The sequence below is a fragment of the Mytilus edulis genome, unplaced genomic scaffold (genome assembly GCF_963676685.1).
Source record: "Mytilus edulis unplaced genomic scaffold, xbMytEdul2.2 SCAFFOLD_1341, whole genome shotgun sequence".
In the NCBI taxonomy this organism is placed as follows: Eukaryota; Metazoa; Mollusca; class Bivalvia; order Mytilida; family Mytilidae; genus Mytilus; species Mytilus edulis.
Window position 1 is genome coordinate 2617 of NW_027266973.1, and position 20925 is coordinate 23541.

General features: G+C 29.9%; 1 protein-coding gene across 1 annotated transcript; it reads left to right on the forward strand.

The window, feature by feature from the left end:
* Window positions 1–445: 445 nt before the first annotated feature.
* Window positions 446–17594, forward strand: LOC139504668 (TBCC domain-containing protein 1-like). The gene is made up of 15 exons (XM_071294706.1): window positions 446–540; window positions 1770–1878; window positions 2851–2920; window positions 4255–4330; window positions 5439–5535; window positions 7184–7250; window positions 7773–7893; window positions 9413–9500; window positions 10027–10075; window positions 11546–11625; window positions 12598–12720; window positions 13324–13499; window positions 15485–15582; window positions 16378–16527; window positions 17223–17594. The coding sequence occupies exons 1-15, from the start codon at window positions 498–500 to the stop codon at window positions 17295–17297; spliced, it is 1422 nt and encodes a 473-aa protein (XP_071150807.1). The 5' UTR covers window positions 446–497; the 3' UTR covers window positions 17298–17594.
* Window positions 17595–20925: the final 3331 nt, after the last annotated feature.

Here is a 20925-nt window from a genome sequence, read left to right on the forward strand (position 1 = left end):
TTTGTAAAGTCATTCCAAAAACAAAAATAATGTATTCAAAACATGTCAGTTCTGTGTAAATATCATTTCCTTTTCAAGCTTGACAGAAAACTCTTGTTGCTTTAATGGGATCAGTAGAAACCAGGTTTGACTCTATGATTACTATATCATTCAAATGTCTTTGTTTCTTTGTTACTTTCATGATATTTTGTATTTGAATCATCTGTATAATTTACATGTGTTTCAGTAAACTCCCACCAGCAAATGATAAAAAGAAATTATATATTGCAATTGGTAAATTCTTGTGTATCTTGCAGTTTGTTTACATACATTTGTCCAAATAGCAAAGTGAATGAGGCTTCACGAATGTTAATTTTTTTGTGTTATTTGAGCAAAATTCAAATAATCCATTTATAAAATATGATATAAATAAATAAACACATGGAAGTTGTTTATTTAAGGTATTTCCACACTTGCCATTTGTTTAGTGAAGACTTGTCCCCTGTTGAGAGGATGGAATGGGACAAGAAATGTCAAATTGCTCAACAAAACAAGAAAGAGGTACAGATTCAGTCAAAATTTATCAAAATGTAATATTTTCATTATGAGCAGGTATTTTCATATAGTTTGTATGGATGTATAGACGAAAGTTATGAAATATCTATTTTTCTGTACCCAAACATTTCTTGAAAAACCATTATGAGTTTCATTGGAGGCAGACAGTTTGAAAAGTCAATTATATATTTTGAGGTTTGAAAGTTAGAATGGTTTTCAAATATGCATTCTCTTTGTATATTTCATTTAACTTACATGCAGTTACAGATCAAAGGGACACTTTAAATAAGTGAAAAAGTAATAATGGCCAAAAATGAATTTCTTCTTTAATAATGCAAATTTTTGAGATCTCTACTTAAAACACAAAATTTTGAGATGTCTTCATAATTATAAATGTGAAAATTGTTGATAGATAATTTCTTATATCGATAGATAATCTTATTTCATTTGCAAATCTTTAAATACTTGAATTTGATTGGTCAATTCAAATTTTTCTCTTGTTTACACTTCGATAAACCATGTTTCCGCAACTACTTTCGTAATCTATTCATGCACGATTCTTGCAGGAATACTTGGATTTTCAGCAAATGCGATTATAAAACAATTGCATAACAGTTGTTTCTATTATAATGCATATATAACCAAAAAAAAAACAAAAAATATTAAACAAATGCACTAAAGCTTCGAAAATGTATAAAAATAAAATTTAAATAAAATTCTGCCGAATTTACGTCTTGGCATAACACGACGTCATACGGGTGAAAATTTTCAAGGGAAAGATTATTTCGTTACGTGTACGCTTCAAATTTGGATAATATATAATTAAAATGAAGTTTTTGAGGTAGGTGCTATATTTCATTTTAGATTCTGATTGCATTTATCGGACATTTATGGTTTTTAGAAAGTTAAGATGGCGGCGTACTCCTTAGTTACAACATGCCATTGTGCTTTTGATGGCAAACATAGCAGCCATCAAACATATAATGTAAATTAATTATCGTGTATGTTTGGCTTAAGAATTATAAGGATTAAACACATTTTTTCTAGAGGTTATTGATGTGTAAACCGGGTCTCTTACTCACAAACTTAACATAAAAGTCCTTCGGACTTTTATTCAGTTTGTGAGTTAATCACCCTGGTTTACACATCAATAACCTCTAGAAAAAATGTGTTTAATCCTATAATAATAAATGAATTTTGTCTAACATTTAGATGTAATTTTATGTTTATTTCAGATCATCTGAAATCCAGAGTAAAAGTAAACACATTGAAATTTGTTTTGTATTTATATGTACAACAGATACATAAAGTGTCCTTGAAAGCTTCGCTTGTGGCTGGAGATGAGTATCCTTTGAAAAACAATTTATTGTCTGGTTTTTATTGTGTGTTTGCTGAAAATTTGAAGTGGCAAAATGATAAACTTGAATAGTATTAACAAACTCCCTACTGATCCTTAATATCAAGTTGAAAAAGAATAAAATCTAGATGTGACATAAACAGTAAATATATCAATCAAAGAAACAGAAACCAAAGAAACAGTTACACCAAAGAAAATAATCCAATTTAATATGGAATACATTTTTTGTACACTTATTCAGATCATAACTATACAATTAGTAGAAATAATGAGAGAGGAAGAAGTTATATCACATCATGATCTTTTGAAGTTTTCATCATTGTCTATCTAATTTATAGGCTGTGTGCACTCATTTCATCTCTGTTTTAACAATCAAAAGTTGATTGGTGAAGTAAATTCTGATATGCTCTTGAAAAATGATAGTCCTAACATGGAAAAATGTTTCATCTAAATCTAACTTGTTTAGAACTATGTATCTTCCACCTAATTGGTTATTGTAGTAATTCATGGATAAGCCGTAGCAAGAAATACAATAAATGAAAATATATAATTTAAACATTAATTTTTATCATAGTTATAAATTAAATCTCTTGTCTTGTGGATAGTTGTCTGATTGTCATTCATTCAACATCTTCATGATTATATATAGAAAATAAACAAAGGCATTTGAAATAAATGACATGTTGAAATATTATTTTACCTTGTACATTTTTACTCTTTACAAAACAGTCATATTTTATGACAAGATATTCACATTTGAATTCTCAAGTTTCCTGTAATAACAATTTCAAGTTTCCTGACAACTTTAGTTTTTGATTTTAAATACTAAAGAAAGGAAGTGTGGGGAAAACATATCTGTGACAGCAACTTAGCGATACACAAAAGTACTATGAATAACTGTTTTGTCTATATGAAATGAAATTACAGCAGATCTCTTTACAACCTTAACACTGAATTAGATGGCCTACAACAAGAAGTAGTTCTCCAGATCTGGATGGTACAGGGAGATCAACGCCTAGAGGAAATAAAGTGAGTCTTTGTCATGTTATTTTTCAAAGTGAATAAAGCTGTTACAATGTATTATATTTACATTTTTTTTATTCTGTAAAAGTTAACTTTCATTTATTCAGGTATCATACTATTTTAGTATTCTGCAGAAATATTTTTGGGAAATTTACTTTGGCACCAAACCATTTGTATTTTAAATAAAGGCAGCAGTAGTATACCTTTGGTTAAATAGTCATAAATCGATCGAGAAAAATAATAAGGGATAAAAACTAAAACCGAGGAACACACATCTTCAACCCTATGTGTGACTATGGTACAAAAAATATATTTCAGTGTGGACTGTACATAAAAGTTTTCCCCAAAAGAAAGTTATCTTTAATTTGATATTGCAAGGGCAGTAACTGCAGAAGAAAATATAAAATGAATATATTTAGTGGAGGTATTCATGGATAAGTCATGTTGGATGCAAACATAGGCTGGTATAAACACATGTTCTGTTTCAGCATCAGATATATAGAGTTAAAAAAAAAAAAAAAAAATAAAGATCACCATTTGAAGAGCAAATAAAACATTTAAGGAATGACTGTAATATTTTTTCTGTCTTTGAAGAAATAACATAAAAATTTGGTGCACACCGAATAACGCATGTAGCGGGTTATTTAACAGTGTGCACCACATTTTTTATGTTATTTCAATAGACAGAAAAAATATTACAGTCATTTCTTATAATTTAATTCTAAATTCCATTTTAAACCGTAGAAAACCATGAAAAAACGTTGATGACGTCACGGTCACATGACTTAATTATGTCTGGGCTGATAACAAAATAACGTCAGACAATCAGAAGACGTGTTACATCCAAAATTAAATTAAATTGTAATAGATCATAATCAGGGCAATTTATCTTGTTATTTAGCATGCAATGAATATAAAAGAACAAATGATATAGAAATAGAACATAACCTCATGATAATGGTGTAATTATTTATTTTGGTCAAAAATATAGGGGGGGACTACTAAGGGGATTATCAATCAAATGCAAAGAACAAGAGAAGATAGTTTAGTCAGAATGAAAACAATATGAACAGTACACAAACTGTACTGTCCATTCGAGATATTTTAAGATTGACCAACCATCAGAAAGATGTAAAATGTTCCTGTAGGTTGCAACCATAATAAAATTATACATATATTATTTTTCTATCTAATTTACAGTGAATGTATGTTGATTTCAATTTTGATAACACCTGGTTATTTTTTTTTTAATGAATTGTATCTGTGAATAAATTATTTTAGAGAAATCAATCACTGAGAAAAGAACTTTTTTATGTTTTATTTATTTTTTGTATTTTCAGACTTTAGATGACCACAGTCATTTGGTATATATACAGAGCAATATGCATGAAATACTTGAACTTCTTGTAGATCCAGGTTAGTTTAGTATGAAAAAAGTATCCTGTTGAATACCTATATAAAGAGGGGCTGTGATTGGTCATCTGTCTAAATTTATTGACCAACATCTGCCTTACACTTCAAACTAGCACCACTATGGTATATGCATGGATTTTGCTGTAAAATCACATGAATGTATAAAACTTCCTAATATTACTGCATAAATTCAACATATATATATTTTTGTTTGAAAAGTCATTATTATGTTATTGCCAGGATCATAATGCTCTATTTATTTATATTTTTAAAACTAAATATTTTAAATCTTTCATAAATGATCAATGGGTCTAAGTAGCTTGTATACAGTAATCTCTAGCCTGGCATCTTTAGTTGAAGGTGCATTTGTCTCCAACCTGAAGACAATTATTCATTGCTGATTGATTTTATTTCATTTTATCATATACTTAGCATTGATATGATAGCTTTTGCATATGTGTAATGAGCAGAAGTACACAAGCCATAATTTCCAACCCGGGCTGATAACCCATATCAGGGGCATCTTGGGCACAAAACCCATAATAGTGCCTCTTGTGCAAATTACTTCTGGTATTTCCGGTATCGGTTGTTTACTTTTCCATTGTGACATCAAATATTTTTTATGATGACGTCAAAATTTACGGGAACTTTTATGGGGGTTTTGTACTTGATATAAACAAATGCCATTGACAATTATGAATCCTTCTATAGTACAACAAATATGGAATAATAATAATAATAAAACTCTTCCAAATTTTCAATGTTTCAAAATGCGTCTATGGGAAATAGTAACATAAATAAATATGGAGGTAGTAATGTTATTGTTGGGCAGTTATGGTGTATTTGTTAGATTCATAATTTAACTGTTTTATAAAGTTTTGACTGTTTTAGTAATTTTATTTGTTAATTTGCCATACATAAAACAATTGTCTGAAGTATATGATAAAGAGATTAATACTTGGCCTTTTCAATATCGGCCCGGGTATCATCCCTCGACCTATATCAGCACCTCGACTACGTCTTGGGGTGATACCCGGGCCGATATGGAAAAGGCCATGCATTAATCTCTATATAAAGTAACGTGATATGATATAAATTCAATTTTTTTCAGAGTCTTATAACAGAAACAATCCATCAGAGTCCCTGGTTTCTATACAGGCATTGTCAGCAATAAGTTTTCTCATAGCTGGTTCCATAGATAAATGCAAGTAAGTGGTTCATTTTCTTGAAAAAGCTTTTAATCATTTGATCCCAATCAACTGCAAAAGCATACTTTATTACATGATAGGACAGTGTTTTTAAAATAATTCATTAATAATAAGATAAGAGTAATGACTCAAAACATTGAACTGTACAGCACCACACAGTAATCACCAACATCTAACTCTCCAGAAAGATATGTACAAAGAAAGAAATAACACATGGTCTACATAGCCTGATTTGGTAGAGGCACACATACGAAGTGAGAGTTAAAACATTTGTATGTATGCACAAACACCACCACCTTTTGCCTATCAAAACTATATACAGTCGAACCTTATTGTGTCGAACTCGGTTGTAACGAAAAAAATGATGAGTAGAAGTAATTTCTCGGTCCCGGTAAAATTCCTGTTTGATCAATGCATAATTACCTCTGATGAGTCAAACTCGGATGATTCGAATACTTGGTTAAGTCAATAAATTTAATAGTCCTGCCTAAGTAAAATTAATGTAAATTGACCCTGATGTCTCGAACTTTGAAAGTAAGAATTTTTCGAAAGATGCAGACCTAATGATAAAAATTTAAGTCGGATGTATTTTTTATGTCAACTAATCATTTTCAAAAGAGATTAAAGCTGAGTAAACATACTTGTTTGTATATTAGTTAAAATGACATGTTTATGGTGACCACTAATTAACACCTTTGCTGATTGTTCAAGTGGAATGTTAGTGTGTTCAACATTTTTCACCTGAAAATTTATGAGGACACACTCGACCTCGGATGAGTCGAATACTTTGGTCCAGTCCCTTCGACTTCGACACAACGAGGTTCAACTGTATTGTAAAAATACACCCAATAATGAACCTCCACAATGGTCCCACAAACAGAATGACAATTTGTAGAAGGAAATAAAAAAAACAGGCATAAATTTAAAAAGTAGGGTAAAAATATGCTTGCTACTACAATAAGTTTATTTCGTAGTGCATTTCTTTTAGACCATAAATTCAAATTAAAAAAATCTTTCTCAAAAAGATTTTTACAGTGTATTGTACTACCAGTGAGACAAATAATATCAAAATTATAGAAACTTCTACCAGCTCTAACTCAAAATATTGACACTTCTGTGTTAAGGGGGTGTAAAATTCAGTTTGACAGCTTCAGACGTGATAAAATTTGACCTTTTTCAACTGGACCAAATCACTACTTAACATAAAGATGCAGCACCCAAATTTTTTTAACATGTAACTACATCCCCCTACTTAATATTTCATTCATTTAATATCAAGAAATAAATTGGGAAAGTGTATTAAATAAAACATGCAAGTTATACACTGTTTACACTAGGGACTATATTCGTAGACAACGAAACCAAAGGACGATAACTGAGTCCTTGGACCAGTTGGATGATGCAGTTAGTTAAATACTGCCCTTTTGGAAATTGAAAGATTATGAAATGTTTTCAGATTTGTTAGGACAGGCTGTGTTTGTTTTTAAATTTGCATGAGGGAATGTTTGCAAATTGCCTCATCCCTTCCCACTAACCTTTTATAAAGGCCATCAAATATTTTGATTGAGGTGGATGGAAGTGTAAAATATGATACCTGTAAAATTTTCTAATGTGTTTAGTTTTATAATGTGTTTTTTTTTTTCTATAGATCCCTTTTACCTATTCAAGATATAGCAGTATTACAAACAGTGCAGCATAGAACAGGTTACTCAAAGGTAAATTAAAGGGGTAACATAAAGGGGAAAACACAAGCAAAATTACAATACATAATATTTATCATATGTTAAAATCAACATATGCCTATACATTATACATAAGAAAGGCCTAAGGATTTTATGCATAAAGCAAATTAAATTGTCAAATTCTAAAATGATATAATTGTTTGTTATGTATTGGTAAAGTATATATTGAGGACATGCAGTCTAAAATTTCTATTTATATATAAAGAAGTATGAAACTGAAATGACTACATAAATTTTCACAGAAATATAATTTAAATCAATTATTTTATAGGGATTTTATTTTGCTGTCTCATTGACATATACCCACATCACATTTTCATCATTGTGAAAAGCAATATTTATTTTGAAACTTTAAGTTTTTAGACAAGACTTCTATTTTAAAAGTAAGTATATCTATACAGAAATCCTAACATAATAATAAAAAAAATATGTTTTGAATTGAATAGGCCTCACTCAATTGTTTCACCATAGGTAAATGTTTTCTTTACATTTCAGTTAACAAAAAGTTTTACTCTAAGACCTTTACAGCTATGGATAAAGGATTGTTTGGTTCAAAATATGTTTGGTATATCAGCCTGCATAGCAAGTGGTCGTAGATTGTCTTGGGCAGGAGCAGGTTTGTGAATTACAATTTTAATGAAGACGAGTACAAAAAAACTACTTCAGCCATAATCTTATCATAGGACTCTTCAAAATTGGTTACATTGAATTCAGTATTACTCGTTGGCCACTAATTTTCGTAGATTTCCTTGGTAGATGTTCATCAAGTTAAAATATATCTAAGGAAATGTATGCTGACTTTGCCTAAACCATAAAATAAATATTTACAAAAAAAAAGTTTTTCTCAATCCAGGAAAAATTGGTACCTACGAAAAATAAATGAATCCACAGTAATCATAATAATAATCCAAGCTATATGTAATTGGCGATCACCTTGAATTATTTTTACACATAAATATAAGTAACATTTTTATGGTAAAGGGGAGATAATCAAATTGAAATTGTGTTCCATCCATTACAAATGTATTATGAATTTGATACTCAGTATAGATTATAAAAGGTATATTGAATGACTGGGTGGTGCTAATAACAGACTTATCAGAATCATGATATATCAATGTAAAACACTCAAATATATGGATCATGATATCAGACACTTTTACAACAAACAGATAACAGATCAAATTTTTAATACATTAACATTTGTTTTTAGTTTCTAGTTAGAAGTTAATTAAGAAATAATTCTATCCTGCCATGCTCTATGCTCATTTTAACATGGGTAGGCATTATATTTGTTAATATCTTAATACCGAGCGTAAGCGAGGTATTAAATGTTTACAAATATAATGCCTACCCATGTTAAAATGAGCATAGAGCATGGCAGGATAGAATTATTTCGATTCTAATAGGAATATTTGAACTTTTTCACTTCGATGCTGACCTATAGTAGACGCTCGGAATGTCGCCATTTTGATTTCATGAACCAAAAACGTTATAGAAAATCAACAGTTTATCAATAAAAAAAGAACAGAAACATTTAAACTTACTTTTAGAATGTTTTTATTTAATTTCCTAGCGAGCAACACCAACAAAAATGTCCATTTTGATCCCTGGCGTTGTTCAAAATTCATCTGACGTTGCAATTTCAATTGTGACGTCAATCACGTGCAGCCCATGTTCTATTTGAATTAGAACATGGCTTTGTACCCAAAGCTCAAGAAGAACGTCATATTAGAATGCTAAATTTAAAATTATTTTGTTAAAATTCAACTGTTTGTTTCTTTTTAAAGACCCTACCCCAGTTTATATTTAGAAATAAAACCTTCACCTTAAATAAAAACTAGTTAATAGATGCAGATAACCCTGTCTATTAGTCCCCAGTACCCAAATAATCCTACACAAATTCCAACCAATAAAAGTGAATTTAACAGTTAGTACATAAAAAAATAAAATAATACAGATTTGAAAAGGGTTAATACATAAATGGTCAACATAAAGTACCAAAAATATTGGACAGTTAAATAGATTACACTAAATCCCAACACCCAAATTCCCCCAAAAAAACAAAGGTATAGATGAAAGCAAAGAATACATTGTTTCAAAGATCAATACTACAGAAATAAAAATTCTTTTAGGAGAGGAAAAGGATGTTAAATCAGAAACAAAGAAGAGAGGGAAAATAGCCACAAATGCTCATGTTGTGCCAAAAGAACACATTAAAGGGTAAGAATCAAACAGTTTCAGAAATAATTGATTTGGTTTTTGAGAGGATGACATTTTATCTTAACCATGCATAAAAAATGTAAGTATAATGTCTTACATTTATACTTAAAAAGAATAACGTCTTACATTTTACGATAGATTCAAAGACAATTATTTGTAAAATATTTACAGAACCTTCTTTCTGTCTATACAGACATTGCTTGTAAAGCATTTAAATCTTTTATACTGCAGCTTACAAAAAAATTCTAATTAAGTGCTGATTATGTTATCCAAAGCTTGAAAAGCTATCTTATCTTTCAAATAATTCATATATGTTTAAAAAAAAAAAAGTATCATAGTTTGAATATTCACTTTAGATATAGATAGATTTTTAATCCTTTTATTAAAAAAAAAATCTGTTGAATCTTTAAATCTTTTTAAGAATTATTTCATAAAGTTAACTTTTCATTTATTCAAAATTAGGAAAATGATTTCTTTATGATTAAAAGATCTTTTTTTAAGATATATTTTTGATTTTTTTTTGTAGAAACAAGATCATAATAATGAGTCAGGTCAGCAAACAGACGATAGGACGAGTAAGTGTGGAAAGTTACATCTGTACTATATAGGTTTTCAAACACAAGACAAGGTCTTTGGGCCAAATTGACCATGAATCATTTGCAATTTAAAAAAATATCAATGTGCAGAATTATGTTCTTTGTTAAAACTCCACTTTTTCCCCTTAGAATAGTTCCTTTTCATAGGTTATAGAACTATATGATGAGAAATCATTTGAAAAATGACAGAATTACTAAAAGAGTTGATTGCCTTGACTCAAGCTTGATTGTAATAAAAAGCACAAGCTTTGAGATCTAAACATGGAGTTTACTTTGTGATTATATTATTTATTTTAGGTGATGCTCATGATCAGGCCCTGTCTAAATTTTGCCAAAATTTTCCTTGTAATATTTTATTCCCCATTCACACATTGGAAAACTGGAATTACATTGTTAGTCCTTTTATAACATATTATAAAATTGAGAAAGGAAATGTGGAATGTGTCAAAGCGACAACAACCCGACCATAGAGCAGACAACAGCCGAAAGGCACCAATGGGTCTTTATTGTAGCACGAAATTCCCAATATACTTATGTTTTAAGGAATTGTTTGATATTTGGGAAAAATAAAATAATATGGTTCCTGAAATCCACATCATTTAGATTCTAATGGATAGTTGGCTTATCGATGATCATACTATAGGGTTATTGCATGAATATTGGGGAATATTGTCCTGAGTAGAATTTTATATTGCACGAGCTTGCGAGTGCAATATATGTTCTACGAGGGACAATATTCCCTAATATTCATGCAATAACCCTTTTATTGTATAGCAATATAATATTTAAAAGTAAAAATTGGTTTAAACTAAGATTTTGTCGTTAATGACATCATGAATTTTGAAGATTTCAGGGGCGGATCCAGCCATTTTAAAAAGGGGGGGTTCCTAACCCAGGACAAAGGGGGGGTTCCAATTACATGTCCCCATTCAAATGCATTGATCGTCCAAAAAAAGGGGGGGTTCCAACCCCCGGAACCCCCCCCCCCCCCCCCCCCCCCTCTGGATCCGTGCCTGGATTTATTGCACTAGTGCAATATTAGAATTTATTGCACGCTAACTTTTGGTTACTTTCTGTGGGAAATATTATATTGCTATACAATAAAACATCTTATTCTATATGAGGTATACTTCTTATTAAATTAATGTTAGTCATTGTCTTAATTTTTTTGACACAAGGAAAATGAAACCTAAAAAATTGAAGCTATATTTTAAGAGATAAAATATTTACTTTTTAATTGGAAACTATGGAATTTTATAATCTAATCAATTATAATTTTTGACACTACAAGAAACAGAGTTTTTGATTCATATTTGCTTCTGTTCGATGATCTTTTTACATTTATATATATTTTTACACTTTTTTTTCTAAATTGCTTACAAACAAATGTTTTTTTGTAAAAATTCAGTGGATATCCGAAACTAATAATTGTTCATTTCACTACTTCAGAGTTCCAATACATTAGAGAATAGCAGTGTGAAGATACACAGATGTCATTATTCTTACCTATATTTACTGTCCCCTCTGAGGTAAGGTAACTAAATAGAATTACAATAATTAGAGAATAAGTCAGTAGTATTTGTTAGCTGTTGTATTAGAATTGGCAGATTTCATTTCCTTGAAATTATTTTTCCCTGCACCTTCAGTCATGCTTCACCGATTAAAAGTATTGCCATTTTAATTTTTGCGTTACACTGTTGGAATTACAGGCAGGCTTGACATAATTCTCTGTCGACAGTTTATTGAAACTTTGCTGAATGTAAGTTCTGTATTTATTAGAAGATGATGATGATGATCGACACATACAGTTATCAAACAATATCATATATTAGTTTTATGTTTTGGATGTTTCATTGATAAGCCTTACCTTAAGTAATGATCATTAAAAAACATTGCATAAAAGACACACATTTTATCTACAAAAAGAATTATTAGTGACTCAAATAAAAACAAGAATGTGTCCCTAGTACACGGATGCACCATCCCCACTATCATTTTCTATGTTCAGTGGACCGTGAAAATGGGGTAAAAACTCTAATTTGGCATTGAAATTAGAACGATCATATCAAAGGGAACATATGTACTAAGTTTCAAGTTGATTGGACTTCAACTTCATCAAATAATACCTCAATCAAAATCTTTAACCTGAATCGGGACAGGCAAATGAACTGACAGAAGAACGAACGAACAGATGAACGGACATACAGAACAGAAAACATAATTCCCATAAATGGGGCATAATAAATTGGGTATAAAAATAAAAAGGACAAATAAAGTACAAATTTGAAGAGACTCTTAACAACGCAAATAGAAAATAACATAGTATTTGTTAAATGAAAAAGTCTGGGAATTATATTACTTTACTATTTCCTGAGTCTTAGTAACTTTTGGTTAATACATATGCTGAGCAAGGATTATGGAATGAAATAGCACTAATATTATATTCTTTTTTTTATTGAAAAAAAAAATCATACTATAGTAACATAATTTATTGTTTTCAGATCAGTAACAATTGAAAAATGTAGAAGTACAACTATAGTTCTTGGACCTGTAGAAACCACAATATATCTAAGTCATTGTGAGAAGGTTACACTGATAGCACCCTGTAGAAACATTATGATCAGGTACAGTAATTTTAGGGTGTTTTTTTTTTAGAAAAGCAAGAAAAATTTGGATTTTATGTGTAAATTTTTGGTAATGGCTATTTGATATATATATAGAAATACAATAGAGAAGGAGGAGATGAATATTACAGACTATTACTAATAGGACAACATTTGAAATACTAAGGGGGTGCAAGGGGATGTTTTGTGGATTGGATATATATTTTCATTACTTGCAAAGCATCACAGGTATGCTCCACAAAAAAAATGTATATTTCACTTTTGTACACTTTTGTATCCTGCAGTTTGTACTGTACAATATTCGGTTTCATCCTGTCTTGTCTTGTTAACGTATATTTGTTCCACCTAACAGAAGTTCCAGTGGAAACTTTGTTATAAACAATGTCATAATACCTGTACCTGATGGAACAAATATTCTATACTATTTATTCCGTTAGGAACATCTACTGTAATATTTATTCCTGTGGAAATAATATTCCAGAATATTTGTTCCATTTGGAAATTATATTATGAAGGAACTTCTGTTCCGTGACAGTCTTACCAGGTGAGGTTATTTATTTTCAACATCCTCCTGTATAATATTTGATCTATTTTATTTTCCAGCGGCAGTACTCTGTGTAATTTATACACACTGACACCAAACAGACCAGTAATACTTGGCGGGAATGACACATTACTTCTAGCTCCATATCACACATTCTATCCTAGCATTGAGGATCATATGAACAAAGTTGGAATAGGAAATTCTAAAAATCTCTGGGATCAGCCGTTATGTGTTGGTAGGTATTGGAATAATCTTTATTATACAAGCTGTGTTTGATAGAAATGGACCTTATTCTTAGACAATATACGTATAGTGTCTTGAAATATGAAATTTATTTGTATGAGGCTTAGAAACGGGAAAATGCGAGGTTCTACCGAGCATTTTCCCGTTTCGTGCCGAATACAAATAAATTTCATATTTCAAGACACTATACGTATATTGTTTTTATACTGAAATCGATAAAAAAAACAAAAAAAAATAATAAAAATATGAAACAAATATTATTAAAAAAAAGTGTTAGGAATTTCCCCCTTGGGGTACCATTTTGGGGTATTTCCCTATGAGCGTAGTCTAGGCGGTAAGCATTGACAATTTAAGGAATTAGAAAGGGAAAATGAATTTGATTAATAACATTTGATAAACATGGTATATAAATTACCAATTTGAAGACATAACAGGTTTAAATACATAAAAGTTTGACCATTGTTACTACACGTTGTCATGGTTGTGACGTGACGTTGTAAGTAGGCGGGGCTTATAGGTGAGTTGAGATCATTGACGTATAAAGCTAACGTTTATACGTATAGCTTTATCTGTATAGTAAAATAGCTGATTGCAGTATAAAAATGATTATCAAAACATCTGTAAAACTATTTCCTGTTTGAAAATCATTTCACAAAGAATGTATCTGTTTAAAAATTCAGTTGTTTTAAGAACCTAACTAAACAGACAGAGTTTCATCTTTTATTTCATATTTGACTGTTCCAAAATCAATCAAAGTCTTATTTATGTACATGTATTTGTGAACTTGCATAAGGTCAATTTCTATCCAACACAGCTCATTATATATTGATCAAACTATTTTACAACTGAATTTGAACAAGTAATACAGTTTGTTTCTCAGAAATCCTGTGTTTAGTAAATTTTAATTCAGTGAAAACAGAGTTTTCAATTATTTTTATGCCCCACCTACGATAGTAGAGGGGCATTATGTTTTCTGGTCTGTGCCTCCGTTCGTCCGTCAGGTTAAAGTTTTTGGTCGAGGTAGTTTTTGATGAAGCTGAAGTCCAATCAACTTGAAACTTAATACACATGTTCCCCATGATATGATCTTTCTAATTTTAATGCCAAATTGTAGTTTTGACCCCAATTTCATGGTCCACTGAACATAGAAAATGATAGTGGGAGTGGGGCATCCGTGTACTATGGACACATTCTTGTTTACTATAACATCATGTTTAGAATGAAATTCAAAACAGTGTGGCTGTGGCCATTGATTGACACATTAAATTCATCCATTGACTGGGACAATTTAGGTGAACGTTTGTATGTAACGACCACTGATCACTATGTACTTTTTAAATACACTTAAACTATGGGGTCACCAAAGGTTCTCAACACCGAAATAAAGTAATTCGAAAAATTAATCAGAAATAACACGATGTTTCGATTTATACCAATTATATAAATCAAAACATAAAGGTTATTCCTGATTAATTTTTCGAATTATTTTATAATTAAAGGCGTTAAGAAACCTTTGGTGACCCCACAGTTTAAATGTCTATCGTAGGTACGTCTTGAACAGTGGTCGTTACAGACAAACCTTCACGTAAATTGTCCCAGTCAATGGATGAATTTAATGTGTCAATCAATGGCCACAGCCACACTGTTTTGAATTTCATTCTATATACTGTGAACCAACTTATTTTCATGAGCAATTTATTTTCGCGACTTTCACGAGTACAATAATAATGCGAATATTAATCGTCATGAATATGTAACACTTGGATCATTCCTTATTGAACTTCAGAAAATCACAAAATTAAATAGCTGCGAAGTGGTCTAGGAAGGGTAAAACGGAAATTAAGTATCTGCGAAAAATAAGTTGGTTTACAGTATAGTGATAAACTCACCATTATCAGTCTTGTACATGAGTGAACTAATGAGAGATTTGATATAATCTGTTACCTTTGGTTTAATCATCCTTAATGTTTTCTGCAGGACCAGACCACAAAGATGAGGGACCAGTATGGGAACTGTTACCGGTGTCAGAATTCTTTACCTTTAACATTCCATTTGAAGTGGAAGGAACAACTATAGTAGGTTTTCATTTTCAGTTATTTTAGAATGTTTCAGATCAAAATTCTTTCAGTTTAATTTTTTAAATGCTAAAAAGTATTTTCTGAATTAAGACTTTCAAGTTGTAAGTTTGGATTTAAGTTAAAACTATCATTTTTTAAGATTAAGAAAGTACATATACAGATCCTGTGTCCAAGCTTTGCTTAGTACATAGATCTAAAAAAGCTTCATTCTACTTTCTGTTTTAAAGACCTTTCAGGATCCTCTGATTTTGGCTGATTAATATACCCTACAAAATTTAAAGGCTAAAATTCCATTGCTTCTTTTAAAATTACAAGAACAGAAAATAAATGGAGTGATGTCAGATGCTCGTAAGAAAAGCTGAACACGTTGATTTAAACATATTGTACAAGTACTGGTATATAAAAAACTCGTTCTTTAAAATTGCAATTTGAAAAGACAGAAGAAATTGTGTAATAGAGGCATATTATTTTCAATAGAATCTGTAGATTCTTAATAATATGTGGAAATAAGCATTTTTGTGTGAAACAAGTATTATCTCTCTTTGTGCTTTTTGATTTACACATTGCAGTAAAACTTAGTTTTACAAATAAAGAATGTTTCAATGCATAGTTTTGAGAACATAATATATAAAATGATTTACATGTACTGTATTAAAAGAAAAACACCACTTATAATTTAAATACCAATCTGGTAAAATACAACTTCCTCTATAGCAAGTGAATTTCTTAATTTCTCCATAATGGGTAGCTTTATTTTATATCTATATGTTTATGTTATTATTTTTTTTCTAGAGCATTCCAGGAGGACTACCAAACAAATATCAGAAAGCTGTGACTCAGAGACAGAAACAAATTGACAGCTGGCAGAAAACTGTCAAAGATGCTGGACTTAATAAACAGCAGAGGAAAGAGTTCCAGGAATTAGTAGAATCTAGGTTCCATGTATGTATTTTTTTGGTTTCTTGTGACTTCCTAAAAAAATTATTGGATTGTTATAGTCCTGCCATTTATAAGAATTGCAATTTTAAGCTAGATTTGTCATTTATTTAGACCTGTTTTAGAGGATTAAAGTTCTCTGAAACCAAAAGTATAAGAAAAAAAAGGTCAACCCTTGAACAGCAATCATTGTCAATTCATGTATTATGCTTTTGCTTATTTCAAGCATATATAAATTATAAAAAAAAATTGACATATAAAAAATACTTTATAATTGATATTTAACAATATATTTCGAAATTGACAGTGCTAATTAATAAACAGACTGCCAAAGAATACATAAAAAGAACTGTGTAATTTTAAGATAAACTATTGCTGCTTTAGAAGCAGGTTAGGAAAATAAGAAGATGTTGTATGATTGCCAATGAGACAACTCTCCACAAGAAATCAAACGACACAGAAATTAACAACTATTGGTCACTGTACAGCCTTTAACTATGAGTTGAACCCATATAGCATAGTAAGTCAGCTATAAAAGGCTGTGAAATGACAAATATAAAACAATTCAAACGAGAAAATTACCACGAGTAGATGTTTATATACTAGGTAGTTGAATATCCAATAAGTTTGTTTGTACAAATGAACAGTCGTATTTAGATATAAACATGTCTGATTGCAGGGTAAATTATATATATTTGTAGGTATGGTTAGCAGAGACAAACTACAAAAGAGAACTGGATAGTTTAGTTGTACCACCACCATCAACAACAACATGAAAGATTTCTTGATGACTGTTCATGGATTTTTTAATTATGAAATGTGGCATCTTTAACCACCTGAATAGTGAATAACAGCTATTAGCCTCATTGGTACAGCTAAACAACAACACAACAGTAGTCCAGAAAACACAGATATTGAGTGTCAATTGTTGTTTTGACCATAGTGTTGAGAACAGTGCTTTGATTATTATAAGGTTGTGCAAGGAATTCCTGAAAATTGACAAACCGTCCATAATGTTTTTATATTTTTCTGCTATCATATCTGTTAATCGTTACAATATATCATTATTTGTTTTTAAAGGTTCCTAAAATGTCCTCATATCAGACAATAATCAAATATTACAAGTGTCTAAAAATATTTTTTTTAGATTTGCATCCTGTCTAAGTGCTGTCTGCTGCAACTAAAGCTTTATGTTTAACTCTTTTTAATATTTAAGGAAACACACAGTTTTAAACAGTCTGGATAAACTTCTTTTGATAAAATTTAACTTAAAAAGGGGGGAAAGTAATATTATTTTTATATCCAAATGGATTTGAGAAACCTTTGCCCTCCGCTAAAAATGATTTGTCTTTTCTATATATGTAATTGTTTAAATTATTGCCTGCATTTGTAATACTAAAGTAGTTGCATTTTTCACAAATTTCAAAAACCTCACAATTATTTCTAATTTTACATTTTTCACAAATTTTAAAAACCTCACAATTATTTCTAATTTTACAGTATATATTTTATTATTATTCAGTTGTTTTTGTAAAAACATATCAGTATCAGGATAGTTAAAGGGGCACTAGCTGTCAAATTCATGTTCCTCGATTTTAAATAAATTCTCATATTTGATTAATAACAATGTAAAACATTTTTTCAAACTATTAAAAGTCTGAAATAAACAATTAACATGGCAGGGGCATGAAAATTTGTAACTTCGTTTCGTGTGTATTTTAGTTTAGATGCCATGTAATTAACTATCTAATGACCTCCAAAGTCATCCGATGACCACATTAGCGATGTAAACATAAATATAGATATAGATAGATTAAGCAAACTCATGCTGTTGGATTTTTCTAGGTCATTTTAATTTCATATTATAGATTGAAAATAAATGTTTATCATCGTTTTTACCTGTATGAGAATGATTTTTTGTGGATCAAATCAGTCAATCAAATGATTTACCTTTGTATCACATTCAATGTTGAAATTCTTTTCCTTTAGATAACTTTACACATACAATTCACGTGTTATTCATCTCAAGCTTAGGGGTTAAATTAAAGTTCACATGAATACGGATTCAATGAGGTCGAATTATTCACTTGCAAGTGATTTTTAGAATATTTTGACAAAATTGAACCATTCTGGCTGCTAAAAGAGAATTATTATTTCACTTTTTGCATTTGATAAATGTTTGAGCAAAAAAAAATAATTTATTAGATTTTTTTCTATATATCTTGTATCTAGTTCCCCTTGGGAAGGTCTAAAAACAGGACAGATAAAACCAGGACAGTTATTTTCGATACGTTTTTATCTGTAACTTTTGTTTTACTCAACATATTGTTAAAATTTAAATTGCATAATAAAGAACATGGTATTTACTTATATTATTTGCAAAAAATATAAAAATAAATAATAACTAAGTTAAAAAAAATCTGCCAGGGACAGTTTAATTTTATGAAAAAAATGTCCATATTATTTTATATTTTCATAAAGCTTATATTTCAAACTTTTAAATGAACTAAAATTTGTTTACCGGACTTTTATTTCAAAGAAGATATTAAACCTTATATATTGATTTTGAACAAATTTCAACAAAATTTCTAACGTAAAAGGCTTCTGTCCTGGCAGATTTTTTTACCTTTAAAAGACGAAAAAAATATTAAATCATAGGTTTTTAGAAAGATTATTCCATAATCTTTATAATCATACAAAAATATTATGCCAGACAGTCGTACTGAAGAAAATATAACAATTATAGGTAAACTCTTCTCGACAATTTCAGCCATTTTTTTCTTAAAATTTAGCGGAGTAGGCTACTGTCCTGGCAGATTTTTTTGGTGTTAATGACATAAAAGTTCATATAATTTTATATTTTCATAAAGCTTATATTCTAAACTTTCCAATGAACTAACATTTGTTTACCAGACATTTATTTTGAAGAAGATATTTAACTTTGTATTTTGATATTGAAATAATTTCAACAAAATTACCAACGTGAAAGGCTACTGTCCTGGCAGATTTTTTTACCTTTAAAAGATGAAAAAAATATTAAATTATAGATTGTTAGAATGAATATTTAATAATCTTTATAATGGTACAAAAATATTATGCCAGACAGTCTTTTTGGAGAAAATATTTTAATTATAAGTAAACTTTTCTCGGCAATTTCAGCCATTTTTTTTCATAAAATTAAACTGTCCTGGCAGATTTTTTTAACTTAGTTATTATTCATTTTTATATTTTTTACAAATAATATAAGTAAATACCATGTTCTTTATTATACAATTCAAATTTTAACAATATGTTGAGTAAAACAAAAGTTACAGATAAAAATGTATCGAAAATAACTGTCCTGGTTTTATCTGTCCTGTTAATAGACCTTCCCGTTCCCCTTTAACATCCATGTAAGGAGAATCCTAAATCGTTTTTTTTTTTGTATCTTAATTTTCTTAGATCTCATGAAGGATATTTATATTTTAATCCATAGAAGTATGAGTGATTATACACTGTGATAGATTTACAATTTTCTGTCTCAAGCTCTGTATTGTATAGTCCTGACCAAATTTGTTATCTGTACAAATTTTGTTAGTTTTCAATGTGTAAAGCACATTAAAATTCTACTGGTTTTTTTTTGTCATGTTCTAACTTCAAAGCCAATACATAATATGCTGCATACAATGAACAGGCTTTTATTTCAACTTGGAATTATTTTTAATTAAGGAATTTGCATAATTTCTTGTGCTTGAAATTTTTAATAAATTCCATGTTTATTCTGTATTACAATGTTTAGAGCAGGGCATAACACTTTGTATACAAACAGTGGCGTAGAAAGACTTCTAGTGATTTGCATGCAGAAGTTGCCGAGCGGGGTGATGCGAAAAAAAAATTTGGACCCTTTTTTTGCAGAATATGAATCTTTTTTAAGTCTAAGATTGTTAATTTTGAAGTGAAGTATGCACAGTTGAGTGTTTTGCTATATGTCAAATCAAAGACCTAAAACTGACTGAAAAAAATCACAAATTCCAATGCTCATCAATTTATTATGCTTCTGAGAAAGGAAGGGCTAGAGAACTGGATCATCTTATGACATATATGTTAACATACGAAAACAAAGCAATTCAAACAATCAATTTTTAATTTTGTGATATATGAATGTGACATTTGTATGTAAGACCGTATCACAGGCACTTGTCTCAGAATGTTTTTTCCTATCTACCTTTGTATTAAGGCATATAGATTTTTTTTTATCTGAGACAAGTGCCTGTGGACCGTATGTAAGACTGAAGTTTACAACCGAGGTCCTTTAGGAGAGTAACATTTTCATCTGCCTAGCATTGTTAAACTTGTCAATAACTTCTTGATTGTCAATGTCAAAATCAGAATGAATGTGCAGCAGTGCAAGTGAAGAAATTCTTT

What these genes read in the sequence shown, in the direction of transcription:
- LOC139504668 (XM_071294706.1), top strand. Translation starts at nt 498, where the DNA reads ATGGGACAAGAAATGTCAAATTGCTCAACAAAACAAGAAAGAG. An exon ending in TGAACTTCTTGTAGATCCAG is followed by an intron (nt 4,331 to 5,438) that starts GTTAGTTTAGTA and finishes AATTTTTTTCAG; the next exon opens with AGTCTTATAACAGAAACAAT. An exon ending in TGTAGAAACATTATGATCAG is followed by an intron (nt 12,721 to 13,323) that starts GTACAGTAATTT and finishes TTTATTTTCCAG; the next exon opens with CGGCAGTACTCTGTGTAATT.